Genomic DNA, 20426 nt, shown 5'->3' with positions numbered 1-20426 from the left:
GACAGCTTCTCTGAGTGAACTGAGGCACAAACAGACTTTTTCTGGAATTTCAGGAGATTGGAGTTGTATTCACCTTAAGTCTTACGAAAATCTGCTGACAAAAATTAGTGCAGTCAAAAAAGGGTCAGGGTCCAACCTTCCTTACAAACGATCATGTCGGGTTTTTGTTTTACTCTTAGTTATATGATGTGTAAACTGTAGCTTTTTTAATGCATTAAAATGTATCTGGATGATATATCACTAGGTATATCACTTTAATAATTGCTGTTTAATAGAAAACACACAAATACATCACCACATTATTATTGACTGGAAGACACACTATGCTGTTTATTAGGTGAAATAATAGACTGCATAGCCTGAAAATCCAGCTAAACAATGAATTAATAATTTCTATCATTTTGGTTACTTATTTGGCCTTGCCTGCTTACAGTTGTGTCTTATTGGAAATGTGATCAAAGTTTGCTTAAGAAGGCATGTTGGTGAATTTAGATATTACCATGTAACATTTTAGCATATTCTGCTGAAATAAACCAAATAAGTGACTTGGAAAAAGTTTTGTTCTCCAGCTTATTACACATCAACTTGAACATAAAAAACTGTACAAGGAATGTTTTATAATTTAAAAAAAATGACACAATAGCTCAATCGTGTTGTTTTAATTGTTATTTCAGTTAATAACTTTTTTTTTTTTACCAGAACAGAAGCTGTGGTTCTTTTTAATATTCAATTCAAGCACTTTAAAATAAATCAATTCCAACCTGCACTTGTATTTACAGAATCTTAGAGCCAACAGGTCATCTTTTAGCACAGACCCCAGTATGCTCCAATAAAAAAGTCACCCACAACATTTTGATAAAACAAAGTATTAAAAATATACACAGTACAAATATAAACAATATTTACAAGGGTGCACAGTTCTGAGCAACACTTTGGCAGTGCAAAGGTTTATAGACTTTTCCTTGCCGCAATATTTTCAAGGTACAATAGCCAGAGCGTTAGCCAGCATCTGAATGGCACGAAGAGGATCCACGATGTCCTTTAACTTGTCACGCCGTAGAACCCATTCTGGAGCAAACCTGAGGGAATTCAGAAGGTTGATGGTATCAGTGTCTTTCTTACAACACAGACTATGGAAAAATGTTTTATTGATAGTAGATAATTGCATACCTGGCCACAGGTTTAGATTTTCGAGGTGTGGCTTGGAGAAGGAAGCTTCCATTGAGAGAGGTGTTCATTTTCTGCTTGACTTTGTTTCTCTCAGCATCCATCTTGCACTTTCGAAGCGTAAGTCGGCAGATGCTGCGAATGCGATCCGAAACCTTTGGAAGTTTTCGAATCTCCTGTTTGAACAGGACATTTGAAAATGAATTGCTTTCATGACATTCAAATTGCTACAGGTTCAATACAAGTGGGGCTGTATTGAAGAAAATTTATTTTTGCCCAATTGCATGAAGCTAAACACCCACCATTGCTCTCCTTTCATCCTGAACTAAGAGGACCAAGAGAAAACAAGCCTTGGTAAAGATGCTGCCACCTTTTTCTGCAACCTTATCTCCGGCCTTCTCCCGGTAGATCTGCAGAAGATCCAGGAGGGTTTCTACAGAGTTGTCTACATCATAAACTGCATCAATGGTTCTGTTGTACTGAAAAATATATTGAAAAAAGCAAAAATCAGCAAGGTTAAATGCAATTACTTAAATTGGCATTAAGTGATTCCATACAAATTTGTAACTAACAAACCTAATTCCTTAATTATGAGCCTACATACCTTTGATAAGTTGAGAAGAACTTGGATGGATAATGTGATGATCTCCATTGAAGGCACACTTCTGTTGCAGCTCCTTATCAGAGTGAAGATGGTGTGTGTTGCTCCACTTTCAACAAGACGTTCACAGCACTCTGGAGAAAGTCTTGTGGCAGTTTCTTTAACCATGATAAAAAAAAAATAACGTTAGCTATCATTTTATGTATCAGCCAGCCTCCAACCTTTAAAAACTAGGTCTTACCCAAATGTTTCAAGGCTGCGAGAATGTACGCATAATTTTGAAGTCCAAGCAGGTAGCTTAGTGCTGTTGTAGTCTTGTTACACAGCTTGTCCTCTTCTTTCACCCCTCGATTTACTTCCCTGAGACGGCGCCTCATGGAGATGACTTTGCTTGTGTCATGATGTTTTCTTGAACGATGACCCCTCCAGAGCGCCTTAAACAATTAATCACATTATAAAAATTCCAATTAATAGTTGTTCACCCAAAAAAGAAAACACGTCCAACACCTACATTAACACTTTGGTCGCCTAAAAAAAAAAATCCAGTAAATATTGAGTAAAATACATGTATACGTTAAAGGGATACTCCACCCCAAAATGAAAATTGTGTCATTATCACTTAAACCCATGTCATTGCAAACCTGTTTAAGCTTCGCTTGTCTTCGGAACACAACATAAGATATTTTGGATGAAAACCCAACCCACGGACATGGCAACACTGGTTCAAGTGGAGCAGCATTTACTACACAGATCCGTAGTCTACCGACAAGCTAAACAAAATCACTTTCAAAATCGACAAAGAATCGCCTCCGATTTTGAAATCGATTTTGTGTAGATTGTCAGTGAACTACGGCTCTTTGTAGTAAAGGCCAACCAGTGTTGCCAAGTCTGCGGTTGTTTTTCATGTCCGCAGATCGAAGCGACCCAAATACAAATAACGTGATGTTTAGCCCCTAAAATGTAAATTTTACCAAGGGAACCCCGCCAAAAAATTCGTATTTTATCGCCCGGAACAAAACAAAACTATGGGACAGTCTTAAGACTCCAGGTTTCCATCCAAAATATCTTAAATTGTGTTCCAAAGACTAACTGAGCTTTTACGTGTTTGGAATGACATGGGGGTAAGTGATTAATGACAAAATGTTATTTTTTTTTTTTTATAAATTCATTTAAGACACCATACCTGTGCTTTTATTATTCCACGTTGTAGCCTCTCCTTGCGGCATCTCAGAAGGAACTTCCTAAATGCACGCTGGATCGTAGCAGCAGCTTTGTTGCGATGATGTAACCAAGTTCTCACTGCCCTCTGGGTCTTGATGACGTCTTTTCTGTCTTTAAGATATCTCTTTCTTTGCAGCTTTGCCCTAAAACATTGCTAGAAAAGTGGAGCAAAGAAAGAGAGAAATGTACACTGAAGTTTTTCACAAAAGCCCTGAACTGTCAACAGTGTACCGTTTCTGTTATCTGCAACCAAGATATTCCCATTTATTTATCACCAAACACATCTCAATGCAGGTTTATTTTATTTTGATGATTAAATGTACCTGGATGTATAGGACTGAAGAGATCTTCCTCTTGGCGGATATAAGTATCCAGTGTGCTCGCACAGCTCTCTGAATCCTTATTGCGCAGAGATGATGGTAAACAGCAGCTGTGAAACGGTGGCGTCTCTTAGCACAAGCCATTTCTTTTACCTATAAAGGGAACAGGTTAATACACATTTAACTTTTACCATATTCAGTCCAGAATCAGTTGACTCAAGAATCATGGATGGGCATTGAGTAACCTTTTCCAACTAGTTGGTTGCTAAACCATTACTTAAAAGGGTTCATTGGATGTGACATGCAACAAGTTGTTTGAACTGATGTGTGTATTGGCAGTGTGTGTACACAACCGCCCTATAATGATAAAGATCCAGCCAATCTCGTTAAATCATTTTCCCTTCCTCAAATCGAGCCAATCTCAGATGCCTGTCAGTGTGACGTCATACATAGCGGTTCTCATTTACTCCCGACATCTAAGCCACTGAAGACACAGTGGTTTACATTTGTTTCGAAAGAGAATGTGCCCCAATCTACATAAATGCGTCTATCTTTGCGTGAATCATTTGTGATCCAGCTTCACCTCCAGAAAGAATGTAAAGTTTTTTTAATGAATCTTTACAAATTGCCTTTCCTAATAATGTGACAGTTAGCAAGTTTCACAATGAATTCTGTTTAAGTGTACCATCTCTCCGAGAGCGACTCGGAAGAGAGGGGCGGGGTCAGAAGAGCTCATTAACATTTAAAAGACACATAGAATAAAATGGCTTGTTGTAGACAGAGCTGTTTTTGATAGGTTGAAAACGCTGTTGTTTTACACTACCATTGAGAATTTTTAACCTATGTAACAGACTTTTCATTAAGACCCTAAAGAATCCGATGACGCCTTTAAAGGATAAGTTCACTTCTAGAATTAGAATTGTCACCATATACTCACCCTTCATTTGTTCCAAATCTGTATAAGTTTCTTTGTTATGTTGAACACAAAAGATATTTAGAAAAATGTTGGATCCCAAACAATTGATCAGCACCACTGACTTCCACAGTATTTTTTATTCTACTATGGAAGTCAATGGTGCTGATCAACTGTTTGAATACCAATATTTTAATTTGTGTTTAACAGAAGCAAGAAACTCGCACAGATTTGGGTGAGTAAAACAATGATAGAATTTTTATTCTGGAATTGAACCAGTCCTTTAAATAACCAATTACATGTGCAAGTCAATGACACCATTACTCATAGATAGAAAGAAACCTTGCCTGTTGTCTCGCAAGCCAACCACGCCACAAAGCCTGAAGACAGACAGCGGCATTGTGTCGTCGTCTTAGATTTTTTTCTTTAATTCTGGCCAGCCGTAAAAATCGGAAATGGCGCTGTAGAATTATGGCAGCATCTCTCTGTTGGCGATATCGACGTCTTTGGCTAAAGCATCTGAAAGCTGACTGTATCTTTACAGCAGCTGTTATTTGCTGTGAAAAAGAATAGACTGAAGGCTTAGTGACAAGTTCCTAAACAAAATTTATGTCAAAATACATTTGTGAATAAAATGATTTTTTTCTGTAGTTGCTTCAGCAGTTCTTTGTGAATAATAGGATTGTTTCTATAGCTTCAGCAGTTCTTTGTAAGTCAAAGCAAAAGTTTTGTATGTAGCCCAGTACAATCAACCCAAATATTTTAAAAATCACCCAAGAGTCCAAAATAAGTACTTGGCAATACAAGCAAATTACACAGGATACGGTTATAAGTTTCTGTATAAATTAATGGACTTTGATAACGGTTTCCCTGAAATGATTTTATCTCCAAATAACAAACTTCCGTTAGACCGTGTGTATTTACAGAGCAATGTCAGCATTGTCTATTTTGCTTACCAGAATTTATACAAAATGCTGACAAAACAGTGTGCCATTTCAAAACAAAGTTTGCCAACATTTTAAGTGCACTCAATCTTTTCTTTTCATCACCAACTATATCTCAGTAATCTCCTATTATTATTATTCAGTACTTTCACTCATGGAATATGCTAATGTTAGTTGACAGCATATTTCTAAAACAGCAATTGTAAACTTTGCTTTACTCTGCTGTGTATTGCTGCTTCCACACAACTATGTGTCAGTATCACGAGTCAAACACGACTACTACTTACAGACAGAATTGTATTAGCAATTCCTTTATAATAAATATTGATTCACACAAAAAATAAGTACCTTTTGAATGGAATCTCTCACTCTTTGACCTCTCCACAACGCCTGAATGTATAGAACAGACTTTCTAAACCTCAGGAAGTCCGCATGCTGTTTTCTGGCGATTAGGGTTTCCCTCCATCTTTTCTGAATGACTCTGACACTGTGCTGGACCGCTAGAAATCTTGGAGTGGAGGACAAATGGTCATGTTGTGACTGCATGTTACAATTTAGAAGCAGAAGAGAATAATAGGACTGTGCGATTGTGACAAAAATCATAATTGAAATGGTCATTGCGATTATTAATTATGATTACTATTTAGTACTTTATTAGTATTTATAGATGTAACTGCATGCCGTAAAGCTTTGAGGTAACATGTAGAAATAACATAAGTGGACTTTGAATGATTAATTGCCACTTTGAACGATTACGCAATTGTGGCATCCATAATTGTAATCGTGATTAGAAATTTGATTAAATTGTACAGCCCTACAGAATAATAAAATATCCTGTATTTGTTACCTTGACTGTTGCCGTTTTGCTTGAATACATCGACTAATGGTTGCAACAGCAGCTTGTTTTAAAATGTAGTTTCGTCTAGCTATTCGTCCTCGGAACCAGGCCTGAATTTTCCGGGCAGCTTGTGCTCGCACAGCATGTTGTCTTTCTTGATAAGCCCGAAATGCTCTCTGAGGTAAACCAAAGATAAACCAAATGTGAAAATCAAATATACAGACTTAAATCCAAAAATCTAAAAAGGGGATCATCAGCAGAAACCCAAAAGTGTTTCCTACAATAAACAGAAAGAGAACCAGGATTTTGGCAGTAATGTGCTAGAGATTCACTGAAAAAAATAAAATAAGAAAAAGTTTAAATCAATTGTAATTTTAGAGTTTTTAAATGCTTACTTGTATCACAACAGCTGTCTTCTGCAGTTGAAGAAACTGTGCACGCTCTCTCTGGCATAGTCGAAAAGCTCTGTAATGCTTCTGTATGACCAAAACAGATTCCTTGAGATGCTGAAACCTGCATCTTTCAATCATCCCCCGATAATGTGTCTGTTTGAGGGTTAAAAAGAACAAGTTTTGCCTTTCCAGTTAAACCTCCTACTCACTTCTGTTGAATTTCCAAAGTGATACAGGATAAAACAATTGACAAGACAAAATACAAGTATAGTCAGTTGCATACCTGAATTGTGATGGCACTTGCACGCAATCTCTGAAATCTTCTGTACTCAATGTGTCCACGCACTTTGGCCTGAAGGATTTTTATGCTCTGGAGCATCTTCAGATAACTGCTCCTCTGCTCCACTGCTGCCCTATGAGCTCTGTAATGCCTTTGGAGAGTAACAGTTGCAGCTTGCAACCTGCTGTATCTTCTCTGGTCCACAAACATTCTATAATGAGCTTGCAACTTCAGGACACTTGAGCGGAGCAACACATAGCGCTTGCGGTGGACATGCATCCGCATAACAGACTGAATCTTTATTGCAGCCTGCCTTCTTTTTGCCAGCTTCCTCACTAGCATTCCGCGCAATGCAGATTGCAAGGTAATTGTAGCTTGCTTAAGAGCAACAAAACCACTTCGATCTTTATGGGCCAGTTTACATGATCTGTACCACTTTTGGATGAGTGTTGCACTTGCTTGCATCCTGGCATGCTGAACTCTGGCACAATGGCCTCTGTATGCAGACTGAATCATGATTGCTGCAGCCTTTTCTTTCAAGAAACACTGTCGTTGGACAGCCATCCTTAGGTAGGACTGGATGGTTCTTGCGGCTTTCATCCGTCTGGCCAGTTTTCTCCCCTTCATCCCTCTGAAAGACTTCTGCAGGCATACAGCAGCATTTCTTAGCTGCAGGTATCTACACATCTGCTCATCTCGGAGTTTCAGGGCTCTAAATCTCTGTTGGAGAACCATGGCTGCCCAGCACCGTCTCTTAAATGTTGACCTCTGCTGGTACATCCGGAAAGCAGCCTGTATGATGATGGATGCTTCTTGCTTTTCAGCCAATTGTCTCCTTAGAGAGTGTCCTCTAAAAGCTGCTTGAATGACAATGGCTGACTTTCTTAATTGTAGATAGTTCTCACGATCTGCTCTAGCCTGGGTGTATAACCTGTAATGGTTCTGGATAATGATAGCTGACAACCTCATGGCCTGGTACTTAACCATCTCTTTGTGTCTCCTAAAACAAGACTGAATCAAGACAGCTGCTTGACGCTGTTGTAGTAGTTTCCTTCTAACTTTAAGCCCTCTATAATATGCCTGAACAACAAGTGCACTTTGGCACATTTCAAGAAAATGGTTTCTTTGCTGTTTCGCTACTTTTGTGGCACGGTATCTTTGCTGAATGACAATGGCAGCGAGTTTCATGGCTAAATACCGTTTATGAGCACTATAAGCTCTGAAAGTTGCCTGAAAGGTGGTGGCAGCCTGGCGCATTTGCTTCAAAGTCTGTCTGGACTTCATGCCACGATAGGCTGCTTGCAGAATCAAGGCAGCACTCTTCTGTTTCTGCAGTGCCACCATCTCTTGTTTCATCATTTTGTTAGCTCTGAAACGCTGCTGAACAGTACAGACTGCCCACCGAAGTCGTTGGAAGCGCAACTTGAGAATGTGTTTTCTCACATGGGACTGAATGATTGTTGCAGCTTCGTGCTCTCTTCGGATCTGTCGCCGGACCTGCATTCCTCTGAAAGTTGCTTGGATTGCAACAACAGCTCGGCGTTTAGCAAAATAATCTCTCCGATCACGCCTTGCAACCAAAAGGGATCGATACTGTCGTTGACAGTATTCAACAGCAGCTCTGATGGACAAAAAGCACTTTCTCTGTTTGTAGGCAAGGTACTTCCGTTGAATGACTCTGGCTGCAAAATTAATTCTAGCAATCTCACGGCGTGTACGGTTCCCTCTGTAAATTGCCTGAATTGCAATTGCACTACGCCGTAGCTTCAAAAAGTTCTCTCTCGCCTCTTTTCTCAGTTGATGGCGCCTGTATTTCCTCTGTATGACCAATGCAGCCAGTTTCATAGCTTGGAATGGCACTCGAGTTCTGTACATTTTGTACATTGCCTGAATCACAGTGGCCGCTTTATGCTTTCTATCAAACTCTTTCCTTACCCTCATCCCTCGGTACAGAGACTGCAAAGTGATGGCAGCTGCTCTCAAGGAGCAAAACCTTTTACGTTGCTGCCTTGCACTTACAATTGCTCTATACTGTTGCTGAACACGAATAGTGGCATTTCTGAGAGCAAAGTAATCACGGCGTTGCTTGTATGCTCTATACGTCTTCTGGATCATTTTTGCAGAATTGTGCTTTTCTGCAATCTGCTTTCTCACCATCATTCCACGGAAAGCTGACTGGATACATATGGCTGCTGTTTTCATGGCAGCATATCTCTTCATGACAGCATTTCTAGTCATCAGTGCCCTGAATCGCTGCTGTAAAATGGATACAGCCCACTGTTGTCTTTGGTACTTCTTAAGTTGGCAATGTCCACGGAAATGTGCCTGAATCACTGTCGCAGCTTGGTGAGATTTTCTTAAGTAGTTGCGAACTCTCATTCTCCTAAATGCTGACTGAATAACTACAGAGGCATTTTTCGTTTGCAGGTAAGTAGCTTGTATGCATTTGCCAACTCTATAGGCTCTGTATTGCTGCTGTATGATGATAGCTGCACACTTTGCAGCAATAAAGGCAACACGTACCTTATGCATTCGGAATTGAGCTTGAATGATGGTAGCAGCTTGATGCTCTTGTCTAAGATTTTGCCTCACTTTGGAACCCCGATATATGGCTTGTAGAGTTATAGTTGCCTGCCTTAAATTGACATAATGGTTTCTTTCCAACAGTCCAAATGCTAAAGCCCGATGGCATTGCTGAATGACAATAGCAGCATGTTTTAGAGCTAAAAACTTCTGACGGCACCTATGTGCTTTTATGACAGACTGAATCAAAGTTGCTGCTTTGTTTTTCTTCTGCAGCTCTTGTCTTGCTCTCTTGCCACGATAAGCACTTTGTAGCACAATGGTCACTCTTTTAATTTCAGTGTATTCTGCATAGACCCTCCGTCCATCTCTAAAGGCTCTGTATTTTCTTTGAATGACTATGGCAGCCTGTTTCATTTCCAAAAACCGTGTCTGTGCTACATATCTACGGTAGTTTGTCTGAATGATTCTGGCAAATCTGTGGAGTTGACTTATCTTTTTCCTCTCAGCTTGTCCTCGCCAAATTGCTTGAATTGTCAATGAAGCGAGTTTAAGAGCCATATACTCTTGTCGTAATTTCTCGCCAAGTACTTTTGCTCTGTATCTCTGTTGCAGGACAATGGCCGATCTTTTTAAATGAAAATAGTGCCTTTGAGCAATAAACCGCCTGAAAGCAGTTTGAATCAGACATGCAGCTTGGTGGCGCTGAGCCACAGAGGCAGCAGCATTTTTTTCAAGCAATTTCTTTGCGTGCCACTTCCGGAAAGCTGCTTGGATTACAGAGGCAGCATAGTTTTTCTTTAGGAGTTTTTGAATCCTCCAAGCTTTGTATGTTTTCTGCGGGAGGACAAGAACATTCTAATTAAGATTAGCCATATAGAGATATATCTATAATTTATCTATTAATTGTCTAACTATTACATAATGTCTTAATCCTGAATATACCTGAATTACAGTTGCAGCTGCATTTTGAAGAACAAACTGTTTCTCTTTTTTCAGCACTCTCAATTTTTCCCGTGCAAGGTATCCTCTCGAGAATGTTTGGATCATGATGGCTGCCTTATTCTGTCGGATCATTCTTCTTCTCAAGATGAACTTCCGCACAAGGGCTTGAATTTTAGAGGCAGCCAGGTTCCTTTGCTGTGCATGCAGAGCATATTCAATATTAGACAAAAAAAATCTAAGCACAGCATGGATCCAAGCAGCTTAAAAGTAGAATAACTCTACCGTTACCTGAATAAGCTCGATGTTCTTCTGTAGCTTGTATCTCCGCCATGCACCCTGGATGATCCGGGCTGCTCTTGTTTCATTGCGGAGATCCAAAAGACGGGCACAGAGGAAGGAGAGGTAGCATGTGACAACCTGAATTAAAGAAAAAGTCACAATTTATCAATACACATTAAATATACATTAACATAAAAGTATTTCTACACAACCTCAGATTTTTTTAAATGTATTTTTCGCTGCTATCCCAAAATGTGGAAGGGGATTACAATCATTTTGACCTTTTCATTTGGGATAGTGTTGGACATATCCTCTGGATTTATCATAGCAGGCACCCCTCCAAGATAAGACACGGCGGTGTTCACCAACTGAAAGTTACTTCTCTCTTTCTCAAGTAGCTCTTTGAAGTCCACTGACGGGGATTCTGAACCCAAGGCAAAAAAGCAAACCGTTCTAAGACATTTACATTGTTAAATTGTATAAGATGCCACACTTTTATAGGAATGCCTAATCTTAATAAAAAAATAATAATAATAATTTACTCATAGTACCAGTTTGAATTGTGGGCAAATTTTCAAAAGAGCAGTCTGAGTCAGTCAAGGAGTTATTGAGCTCAACTCTGCCACGATTGCCACATTCAACGGTCTGCGTCGTTCTCTGTTGAATCTCTTCTGCAGGGAGATGACCAGGATGGTAATGATGAATGAGGTAGCACAGGATACGACCATCTGAGAATGACACCGTGAAATTTTCAGCCTGGAAAAATAATGGAGAAATGTTGTTCAGAGAAGGATTCTATGCAGGGTACCTTATTTAAAAATCCATGTACCGTATTTTTCGGACTATAAGTCGCACCTAAGTATAAGTCGCATCAGTCCAAAAATATGCCATGACCAGGAAAAAAAACATATACAAGTCGCACTGGACTATAAGTTGCATTCATTTAGAACCAAGAGAAAACATTACCATCTACAGCATAGAGCGCCCTCTCGCGGCTGTAGACGGTAATGTTTTCTCTTGGTTAATTTCTCTTGGTTCATGTAAAATTAATTTTGATAAGTCGCACCTGACTATAAGTCGCAGCACCAGCCAAACTATGAAAAAAAGTGCGACTTATAGTCCAGAAAATACGGTATTATCAACTCCGCAGAGTGAATAAACAAGCAAACTATTTCTTTATTGTGACTCACCTTTATGTTGTAGAACTCACAAACAGCATTAACCCAGTCCATGAGCAGTGTCACTTTTTGGCTTGGATGTTCAAATGCTTGTCTTGACTTCATCTTTGTCACTGCAACCCCACGGTTACCCATTACTAAGGCCAGCTTCTGTTTAGTCCTCCATGTTTTCCTAAGGAAACTGATTTCCTCTTTGAGCTGATTCTCATCAAGTAGCACTTCCACCTATGAAAATTCAAATACATCAGAATGTAAGGTCAATGTTTAAAAGGTCACACATACAATATTGGAACATAAAAATTGGCAACAGTCAAACTAATTATTTATCCAAAAAAGGGGAATGAAAGATATGTTATTCAGCGCTAGATGTTACCTGGAAGGCAAATATGATTTTCCACAGAAGATTTAGGGTCTTTTCCCTGTGTCCATCCACAATGTCTCTGGAGTCAATGGTCACTCCTTCAAGATAATGGAGGCAAATTCAGAGCAAGTTTTATTTCCCCCACATTATGAAGGCACTGCTATTTATTTACAATCATGAATCTTACCATGCTCATCTTTAAGGTCAACACCTTTGTTTTTCAGAACTTGTAGTGCAACATCAACATTGTGCACTTTCTGCAAGCGGCTAATAGCGGGTATCCGCAGATTTCTAGACAAAGTCCAGTCCAGAGTGAAGAGCTCCATGACCCGTCTGAAGATGAATATAGAAACATTTAACGAAGATGTATATAATGGGATTTTGGAGGCTTTTTAAACGTCAAATTTAAATATTGGCTTGAGTAACAACAGTGATGATATTTCAATGGACAATAATTCTGCAAAAACATATTTTTCAAATCAAACATACACCAAACGGATGCCACATCTCAAATCAACAGCAAGATTCTTCACAGCAAAGTTGAACTCATCCAGAGGAGTCTGAACATGGGATACAGCTAGGCCCAAGTGGCTAAGGTGCCGTGACAAAATGCCTTCACCGCTGAGGAAGTCCCGAGAAAACGCCAGTAACAGATCTTTGCTTGACTATAAGGAAGGAAATACAGAAAAGTGCACTATTGTGAAATTCCTTATTGTGTTTTAAATGCCTTTTTCTGGTTAGTATCTACATGCATAGATGCACACACCTTAAATTCAGCATCCATGCAGAACAAACAAGGATCATGTTCAATCAGTCTGGACTCTTTGGCTTTATCCAGAAAGCAGACCAGCAGGATTAGTTTCTTTAACGTAAAGCGAGACAGCGCCTCTTCGTGGCCTGGTGAGTAAAAGTGAAAAAATTAAGAACCTGTTGTAGCAGACGCACTGTTTGCAAAAGTAAAAATATTAAATAATAGTAATAATAAACAAACATATTTCTAAATAAAATTAAACTAAAATCTAATTCAATTACCATCTCTGTACAAATTGAGCACTTTAGGGTGTCTGAACTCAGCAGCTAAGTCCGGGTTCCACAGGAGACGTCCAAGAATAAACATGGCCAGTCCCATGACATCACTGTTGCTTTCAAGTGATATTAGCTCTCCATATATTGTCTGAAAAAGGGAATGGGTAAAAGATATGTCAAACATGAAATCATAATGTAATGTTATATTTTCAGCAACAAATGAACATTATGCATCCACAAAGAAAAAAATAGTACCTCAAGTCCGATTCGCAGCCAAAGTGGATTGTATGATATCAGCCAGTTGAGAACTTTCTGACGCTCACCTGAGAAATGAACAATAAAAGGTGAGAAATAAGAAAAGGAATCGCCTTAAGAGGCTTATTGAAAAACTGCCCATTAAAACAAATACTTCGAATATTTAGCATAGTAAAGAGTGTTTTAGTAGTATGATTGTTTTTTAAATTTAATTTTAATTAATAGTATTATTCAAGATGGACAGTTCGATTGATAAACATTGACAGTAATGACATTTGTAATGTTTAAAGATTTTTTTATTCATCAATGAATTCTAAAAAATAACCTTATCATGGTTTCCACAGAAATATTAAGCAGGACAACCGCTGATGATAAAACATGCTTTAGCACTAAATCAGCATATTAGAATGATTTCTGAAGGATCATCTGGAGTAGTGATGCTGAAAATTCAGCGCTGAATCACGGAATAAATTACATTTTAAAATATATTAAAATACAAGTATTAAAATTATAATACTATTTCGCAACAACACTGTATTTTGGATCAAATAAACGCAGCCTTGCTTAGCATAAGGCACTTTTTAAAAACATAATAAACAATTTGTTGTATAAAGAGATCTCCCATGTCATACAAGCATAATTCACAATGACAACATATATCGTATTGTATGATGCATCTCATACCTATGTCCTTCCAGAGATGTCGGTCTTTTCGCACAAGGAGTCTCTTGGCTTCTACTTCCAGCTCCAGTTTCTGGATGGCCTTTACCATGGTGTCTGATGTAAAAAGCTTGCAAGCTGCTCGTCGAAGGCGGTTTATCCGTTGACGGGCGGTGTAGGTTCTAAATGACATCTCTTCTTTGGTTGGTGCTTTAGGTATATTGAATTTTTCGTTCCCCATAGTTAATGATAAGGCATTCACTAAGAAGACACAATCAAATAAAGAAAGATGTTACAAGAATGCTACATCTTGGATGCCTTGGGGGTAAGCAGATAAACAACACATTTTCATTTTTGGTTGAACTATCCATTTAAAAAGCAAACGATTCAAAATCTTACATGAAGGAAAACAAAAGCACCTACCTTCGGTAACTTGAGTCGCAACTTTGAAATCATCAGGAGTGAGAACATAATTCATCCACCAGGTGAAGCCCCGCTCCTGCTTATCAATCCATCGCTCATCATAAAACATGTTCTTTGCAGCAAATGGCAGAGGATGCCTTGGTATGGCTGTCAGGATTGTACATTATAAGCAAGTTACGCCATTTAAAATACAACAAACGAGATAAGAAGCAAGCCAAAAAAACATACCAGTTTGTGATGTCTTTATAAAGGTCAGTTTGGCCTGCGCTACAGCCACGATCCTTGCAGGCTTTCGACTCGAGCTGCTCAGTGACTTCACAGACCAGCCATCTATATGAGGGAAATACATTTAAATGAGATTCTTGGTAATATTAAACTTGTTATTCAAAGTTTATTTTAAGACATGCCATTCTAAAAAGAAGGAACAATGTTTTCTTACCTTTTTTAGTCGTTTTTAGAGAGGATTTCTTTGCTGGAGGTTTTGTGAACTTTCTTGAGCTTGGTGGAGCTTTAGGAAAACGGAAATTGGAAAAACAATGTCCAAATTATTTGGAGATTAAATGTTGAGATATTTTGGACTAAATCTTTCAAATAATGTATAACAGTGTGTATTTGATAATGCATACTAGATTTTTAGTATGACATTCACAATGATTACACTTGACTTACCTATAGCTTTGTGTTGCTGTCCAGATGTGGACCTTGAAGTGAACGTTTGTTCGTGGCTTGGTCTCTCTGTCGCATATGCTGGAGCACGGCACTTTTTTGCTTGGAGGTTTGTTTTGTCTTCTGACTGACCTCTCAAAAACTCATCACTTTTTCTCTTTTGACTCTGCACAGTGGCCCTGCTTTGCACAGGAAACTGGTCCTGATAAAGACCTGGTTGCACTTTGTCAAAGACCAAATTACCAGCTGCCAACTCCAGACCACTTGATGGACTGCTACTGACCGTGGTCAAAACTTGAGGTCGTATGGGAGATATAGAAGACAAAAGCTGTTCAGGAGGGGATAACTTTGAGGTTGGCTTCTCTTTTGTAACCTGCATTGAACTTACAGAACATTTGGACTCTAGTGCCACGTCTGGACTTGAATCAGAGCTGATGACAGGTAAAGCACTGTAAGGAGAACTTGTGTTTGATTCTGCATCACTAGCTTCTGAGAGCTCCAAGGTCTTCTCCAAGAGCCTGCGTCTGGACGTTTTCTTCTTACGCAAGCCTGGACTCTCAACAGAGGCTTCTGGTTTGCCTTTGGTCACGGTGGTAGAATTCACAGGAAACTTCTTGGGGCCATCGGGAACAAGGGCATCACCCACTTTACTCAACTTGGTCACTGTGGTGGTGCTAAAATGTAACGCCTTGAGCCTACATGCATCATGATTTGATTCAACGCTTATGACTTTGTTGGGTTTCACACAGAAAGTCAACCTTGGGTGAGCGACTTCAACAGGTGGTGAAATGACTGCTGTCGCTTTAAATGATCTTTCTGGATCCGTTTTTTCAGACTCGAGAGAATCAGAAAAATCAAAGCTTGAGCAAGCATTAGGAGGACTAATCGCATGTGACAGATCTGATCCTATAACATCCAGAGTGCCTTTTAAAGACAAAGACGGTTTCTCTGGCTCACGACTTTGATCTTGTGCAAATTGTCCAATCACGGGAAGTGGACTCTGAAAGCACAAAGACAATTGATTTCCAAACCGCTCTGGGGTGCTTGCCGGAGAGAGTGTTTTATTCAAAACCCTTGTGATTTCTTTGCACTCGGCTTTATGTGAAAAGGGCATATCCTGGTTACCAGGTGTATCCAAAAATCTCTCTGCTGGTACTAAGACGACCACTGGTGAGTTCTTTTGCAAATGCATATCATCAAACTTTTCAGTCACAAAAACTGTCCTTGACATCTCAGGAGTGGAGTATGGTGCATTCATCCTAGTGGCATTGGACCCATTGGCAGACCGTTCCTGGTTTAATGGCGACAGTGGGTTGGATTTTCTCTCTTTTCTGTACAGCGACTGGCGTGAGACATGAAATGTCTTATTTGAAGACTTTATTGGCATTGAAGACTCTTTCCTCTGTTTTGAGGGTGCCGGGACACCCTTCTTGGATTTAATTGAATCCCATAAGGTTTTCTGCAAATCAAGAATTATACATTATACTAAAACACATAGGGTAAGCATACCTAAGCTCATATACCCATTAAGCACACTACCATTTTCTGAGCTCAGATTATATAAAAAAAAAAAAAAAAACAATTGTTGTGATCTTACTTGATGTCTTAAGCAATTAATGTGATTGAACTTACAAGAGGTATTTAGTAACAAAGTCAATAAGATCATTGCATGCTGTGATGCGCGTATCCATGTGTTCACACTGTGTGGTGGTCTTTAAAGAGATACTACTCTCTAAAATGAAAATTGTCATTAATAACTTACCCCCATGTCATTCCAAACCCGTAAAGCTTCATTCATTTTTGGAACACAATTTAAGATATTTTGGATGAAAACCGGGTGGCTTGTGACCTATTAACTGCCTGATAACTTACACTGTCAAGGTCCAGAAAAGTATGAAAGACATCGTCAGAATAGTCCATCTGCCATCAATGGTTCAACCTTAACGTTATGAAGCAACGTCAATACTTTTTGTATGTGAAGAAAACACAAAATTACAACTTATTCAAAAATTTGTCTCCTCTGTGTCTCTCCGCATCACCGTAGCGCCATTTTAGAGAACATCTGCTGGACGCAAGCAGCATATGCTCTACTATGTCAGCCGCGCTGCACGGATTTGCTGTTTTCGTTCAAATAAAAGCATAAATACACATAGAAAATGTATCCTTATGTCACGGCTGACACAGAATAGCATACAGTGCTTGCGTTCAGGGGATAATCTCCAAAATGGCCCTACGGTGATGTGGAGAGACACAGAGGAGACAAATTGTTGAATAAAGTTGTAATTTTAGTTTTTTTCACATACAAAATAATTCTCGTCGCTTCATAACGTTACAGTTGAACCACTGATGGCAGATGGACTATTCTGACAATTATTTTCATACGTTAATGGACTGTCACAGTGTAACCAGTATAACCACAGTGTAAGTCTCCTGTTTTTTATCCAAAATATCTTAAATTGTGTTCCAAAGACGAACGAAGCTTTTATGGGTTTGTAACGACATGGGGGTAAGTAGGTGCATTTACATAAACATTTTATGCTTCCATCGAAATGAATTCATTCTGATTGACGAATCCGATACTTTCCAATTTCGCTTTTCAATCTGATCAAGTGTTTACATGTTCTCTCGATCGGATTATAAAAGGAATAAACCACCCCTTACAATCCGATCGAAATTTTAGTTGGATCTGGCCAATTAAATCCAACTGACGTGTTTACAAGTGACTTTTTTTTTTATTCTGATTGTGCTTCTAGTCCTATTACGATCGGATTAGTAGAGTCCATGTAAATGCAGCTAGTTATTAATGACAAAATTTTCATTTTGGGGTGGAGTATCCCTTTCAAGCTCTTCCACATTGAAGATCTATGTAAACACTTAATAAACAGACTAATGATTGTTGTCGTTTTTTCACTTCAAGTTAATCTTTATGAAATAATTAATTAACTAATTTCCACAACTTTTAGATGACAAAATCTAGACATAACTATAATTTATGCCCAAAAATGAAAGAGACATGTCATCCATACAAAGGAGCTATCAGAAAATTGTATCAGTCCAAAATAAATAAATTTAAAAAAGCCACTAAATGCTGGAATAAACTACATGTCTCTTTAAATTTGAACAGATTTTTAAAACACCAGGATTCATACCCTTACCAACTTTGTATATTGTCACAAGGAAAACTGGGCATCATACACACAACACTCACATAGAAATGTGCACATTGTTGCTAGGAGATGCATGACAAATAAAAACAATTTCAAGTCAGCTAAAATATCAATCCTGTTTGATCTCCTCTGACTGATGAAATCAAACATCATACACTATGCATTTTCTATTAAATCTGTCATATCAAATCTGCAGACTGGCTCTGACCTTTACCAAATGCCATCAACTTCTACTGTCTGTAAATCAGTGATTTGGGGCAAAATCGGGTAGTGTATTCCAGCTTTAAGAGAATATAATATAATAAAGTTCACATCCATTTAATAAGAGGCTTCATAATGAGGCTAGTTTCTGTGTTCATCCCAATGAATGAAATGTTTTATAGGTTTGTTTTTCATTTTGATTTTTGTATTACTTATGTGTTACTTAGTTGCACAAGGACTAGTCTAGGTTGGGAGAAACTTCACTGAATATATAACTGATCAAATTGAATGCCTTGCAGCTTTATTTTAGTGTTCTTTTTTATATTATTGACTGTACCTTCAAATAAAATTAAATAAAATAACATTTATAAATAAACCATTTTTTATAAAACATGATTTGGAGTTATTGAGAACAGGGGTGTAAAAATGTAAGCACAGCCAGACTTTTTGCATTAAATGACATCTATCTTAATTGAAATGTTTTATCACTTAAAACAAAATAAAAAAATCACTGTGCAAGAGATTAACATTTTATTTTAACATAACTTCTCATTCTGAAACCAATATCTTGTGCACTAAAAATGTCTCAATGTTGATTTTGCAGAGTTTAATAGGTATGTTTATCCCATTCTCTCCGTAAATTGAAAAATAAGAATAAAAAAATCCAGAGGCAGAGAGAGAGAGAGATTACCTTTTTCTTTTTTTTCGCCTCTGCTTTCCCGAGCAAAATCGCCTGGTGTTTGACAATTCCATTTGCAACAAAGCTGAGGAGTTCTCGAACCCCACCTTCTTCCACCGGTGTCCAAGTGACCGTTAAAATAAAGCTGCCTTCAGGCTAAAACATAGAGAATGCACTTTTAATTAACTTTCCCTCTAGTCATTCCAAACTTACGACTTTCTTCAGTGCAGCTCAAAAACATACGACTTTCTTCAGTGGAGCTCAAAATGAGAGATATTTAGCAGAATGTTCATGCAGCTCAACTTTTCCATATTATGAAAGTTAATAGGGACTGTCTGAGCTGTCAAGCTTAAAAAAAATTACAAAAAGCAGCATAATTCAACTCATGAACAATATTCCATGGTTACATTTGTGGTCTTTTTTTCTTTTTTACACCAAATTATTAATCTTCTCAGCACAAGTTTAACCTTTGCATTCAAATATAGTGTGTCAAGAAGTGTCACATCTGGTTTGACATACTATGCTCAATCTTGTTGCTTCTCATGTGTTTTATAAATTAATACAAGGCACTAATTCTGCAAATGCTCATATTTAGACAGCACAAAGCTATGTTGGAGGGCATTTAAATAATAATTAAATTTAAGACAAAAAAATTCATATTGTTTCAGCAGACTCTTATTTAATGTGACTGAGTCATACAGCTACGTTAGGTAAATTAATAACAATATTCATTTCTTGGTGAGTTATTTCTTTCCATATTGCAAAATAGCTTTGTGTATGTGTACATTCTGTAATCTGAATAAACCCTATTCAATGTATCTACACACTAATAAACATGTCTCATTCCCATAGCATTGTATGATAGTGCACAGTATGATAGTTATTTTCCTTAAACATGAATGCTATATGCACCTTTTTTTAACCACATGAACAGATTGTCTTCAGGCTAAGCTGGAAAGCATCACTAGGTTTAAACACACAGCTTCTTGTTTACTCTTACTTGTATTGTAAAAGACGTCTGATCCACAGAAAAGCCTTTGGATGCTGCAATTTTTTCCACAATGACTGTCGTCGTTGCATCCTCGGTGGGATTTTCGATTCGTAAAGGCAAAGATTTTGATGCTCCCAACTTGATCGTGCCAAAGGACACGAAAGGAGACGATGAGAACTGAAGTAAACTCAGCACAGGAACTGAAGTGTTGTTTTCCTTGCCCGGCTTATCGCGATTACAATGAGAATCAAATGTTGGACTAAACTCCAGACATTCCGCTTTTGCGATTTTACACGACATGTTTTTAACTCATCTAAATGAACGACTATTCAGAACATCCACATGTTAATGATGTGAGCCGCACTGTCGTTTAAAAACAGAGTGCGTTGTCGAACG

At 38.3% G+C, this 20426-nt stretch overlaps 1 protein-coding gene across 1 annotated transcript; it reads right to left on the bottom strand.

The window, feature by feature from the left end:
- Window positions 1-640: 640 nt before the first annotated feature.
- LOC132159948 (abnormal spindle-like microcephaly-associated protein homolog) lies at window positions 641-20426 on the bottom strand. The gene is made up of 30 exons (XM_059569628.1): window positions 20040-20426; window positions 19052-19195; window positions 14996-16451; window positions 14766-14834; window positions 14555-14656; window positions 14327-14473; window positions 13928-14164; window positions 13244-13311; window positions 12995-13136; window positions 12729-12859; window positions 12452-12627; window positions 12150-12295; window positions 11975-12060; window positions 11614-11826; window positions 10975-11179; window positions 10705-10847; window positions 10433-10561; window positions 10145-10339; window positions 6680-10036; window positions 6400-6549; window positions 6014-6180; window positions 5515-5674; window positions 4570-4779; window positions 3313-3462; window positions 2952-3143; window positions 2010-2202; window positions 1772-1926; window positions 1470-1646; window positions 1171-1343; window positions 641-1079 (listed from the first exon to the last, which is right to left on the bottom strand). The coding sequence occupies exons 1-30, from the start codon at window positions 20328-20330 to the stop codon at window positions 977-979; spliced, it is 9267 nt and encodes a 3088-aa protein (XP_059425611.1). The 5' UTR covers window positions 20331-20426; the 3' UTR covers window positions 641-976.

The sequence above is a fragment of the Carassius carassius genome, chromosome 16, assembly GCF_963082965.1.
Source record: "Carassius carassius chromosome 16, fCarCar2.1, whole genome shotgun sequence".
Taxonomy (NCBI): Eukaryota; Metazoa; Chordata; class Actinopteri; order Cypriniformes; family Cyprinidae; genus Carassius; species Carassius carassius.
Note: the sequence above shows the minus strand (reverse complement) of the source record. Positions and strands in the feature narration are given on the sequence as shown.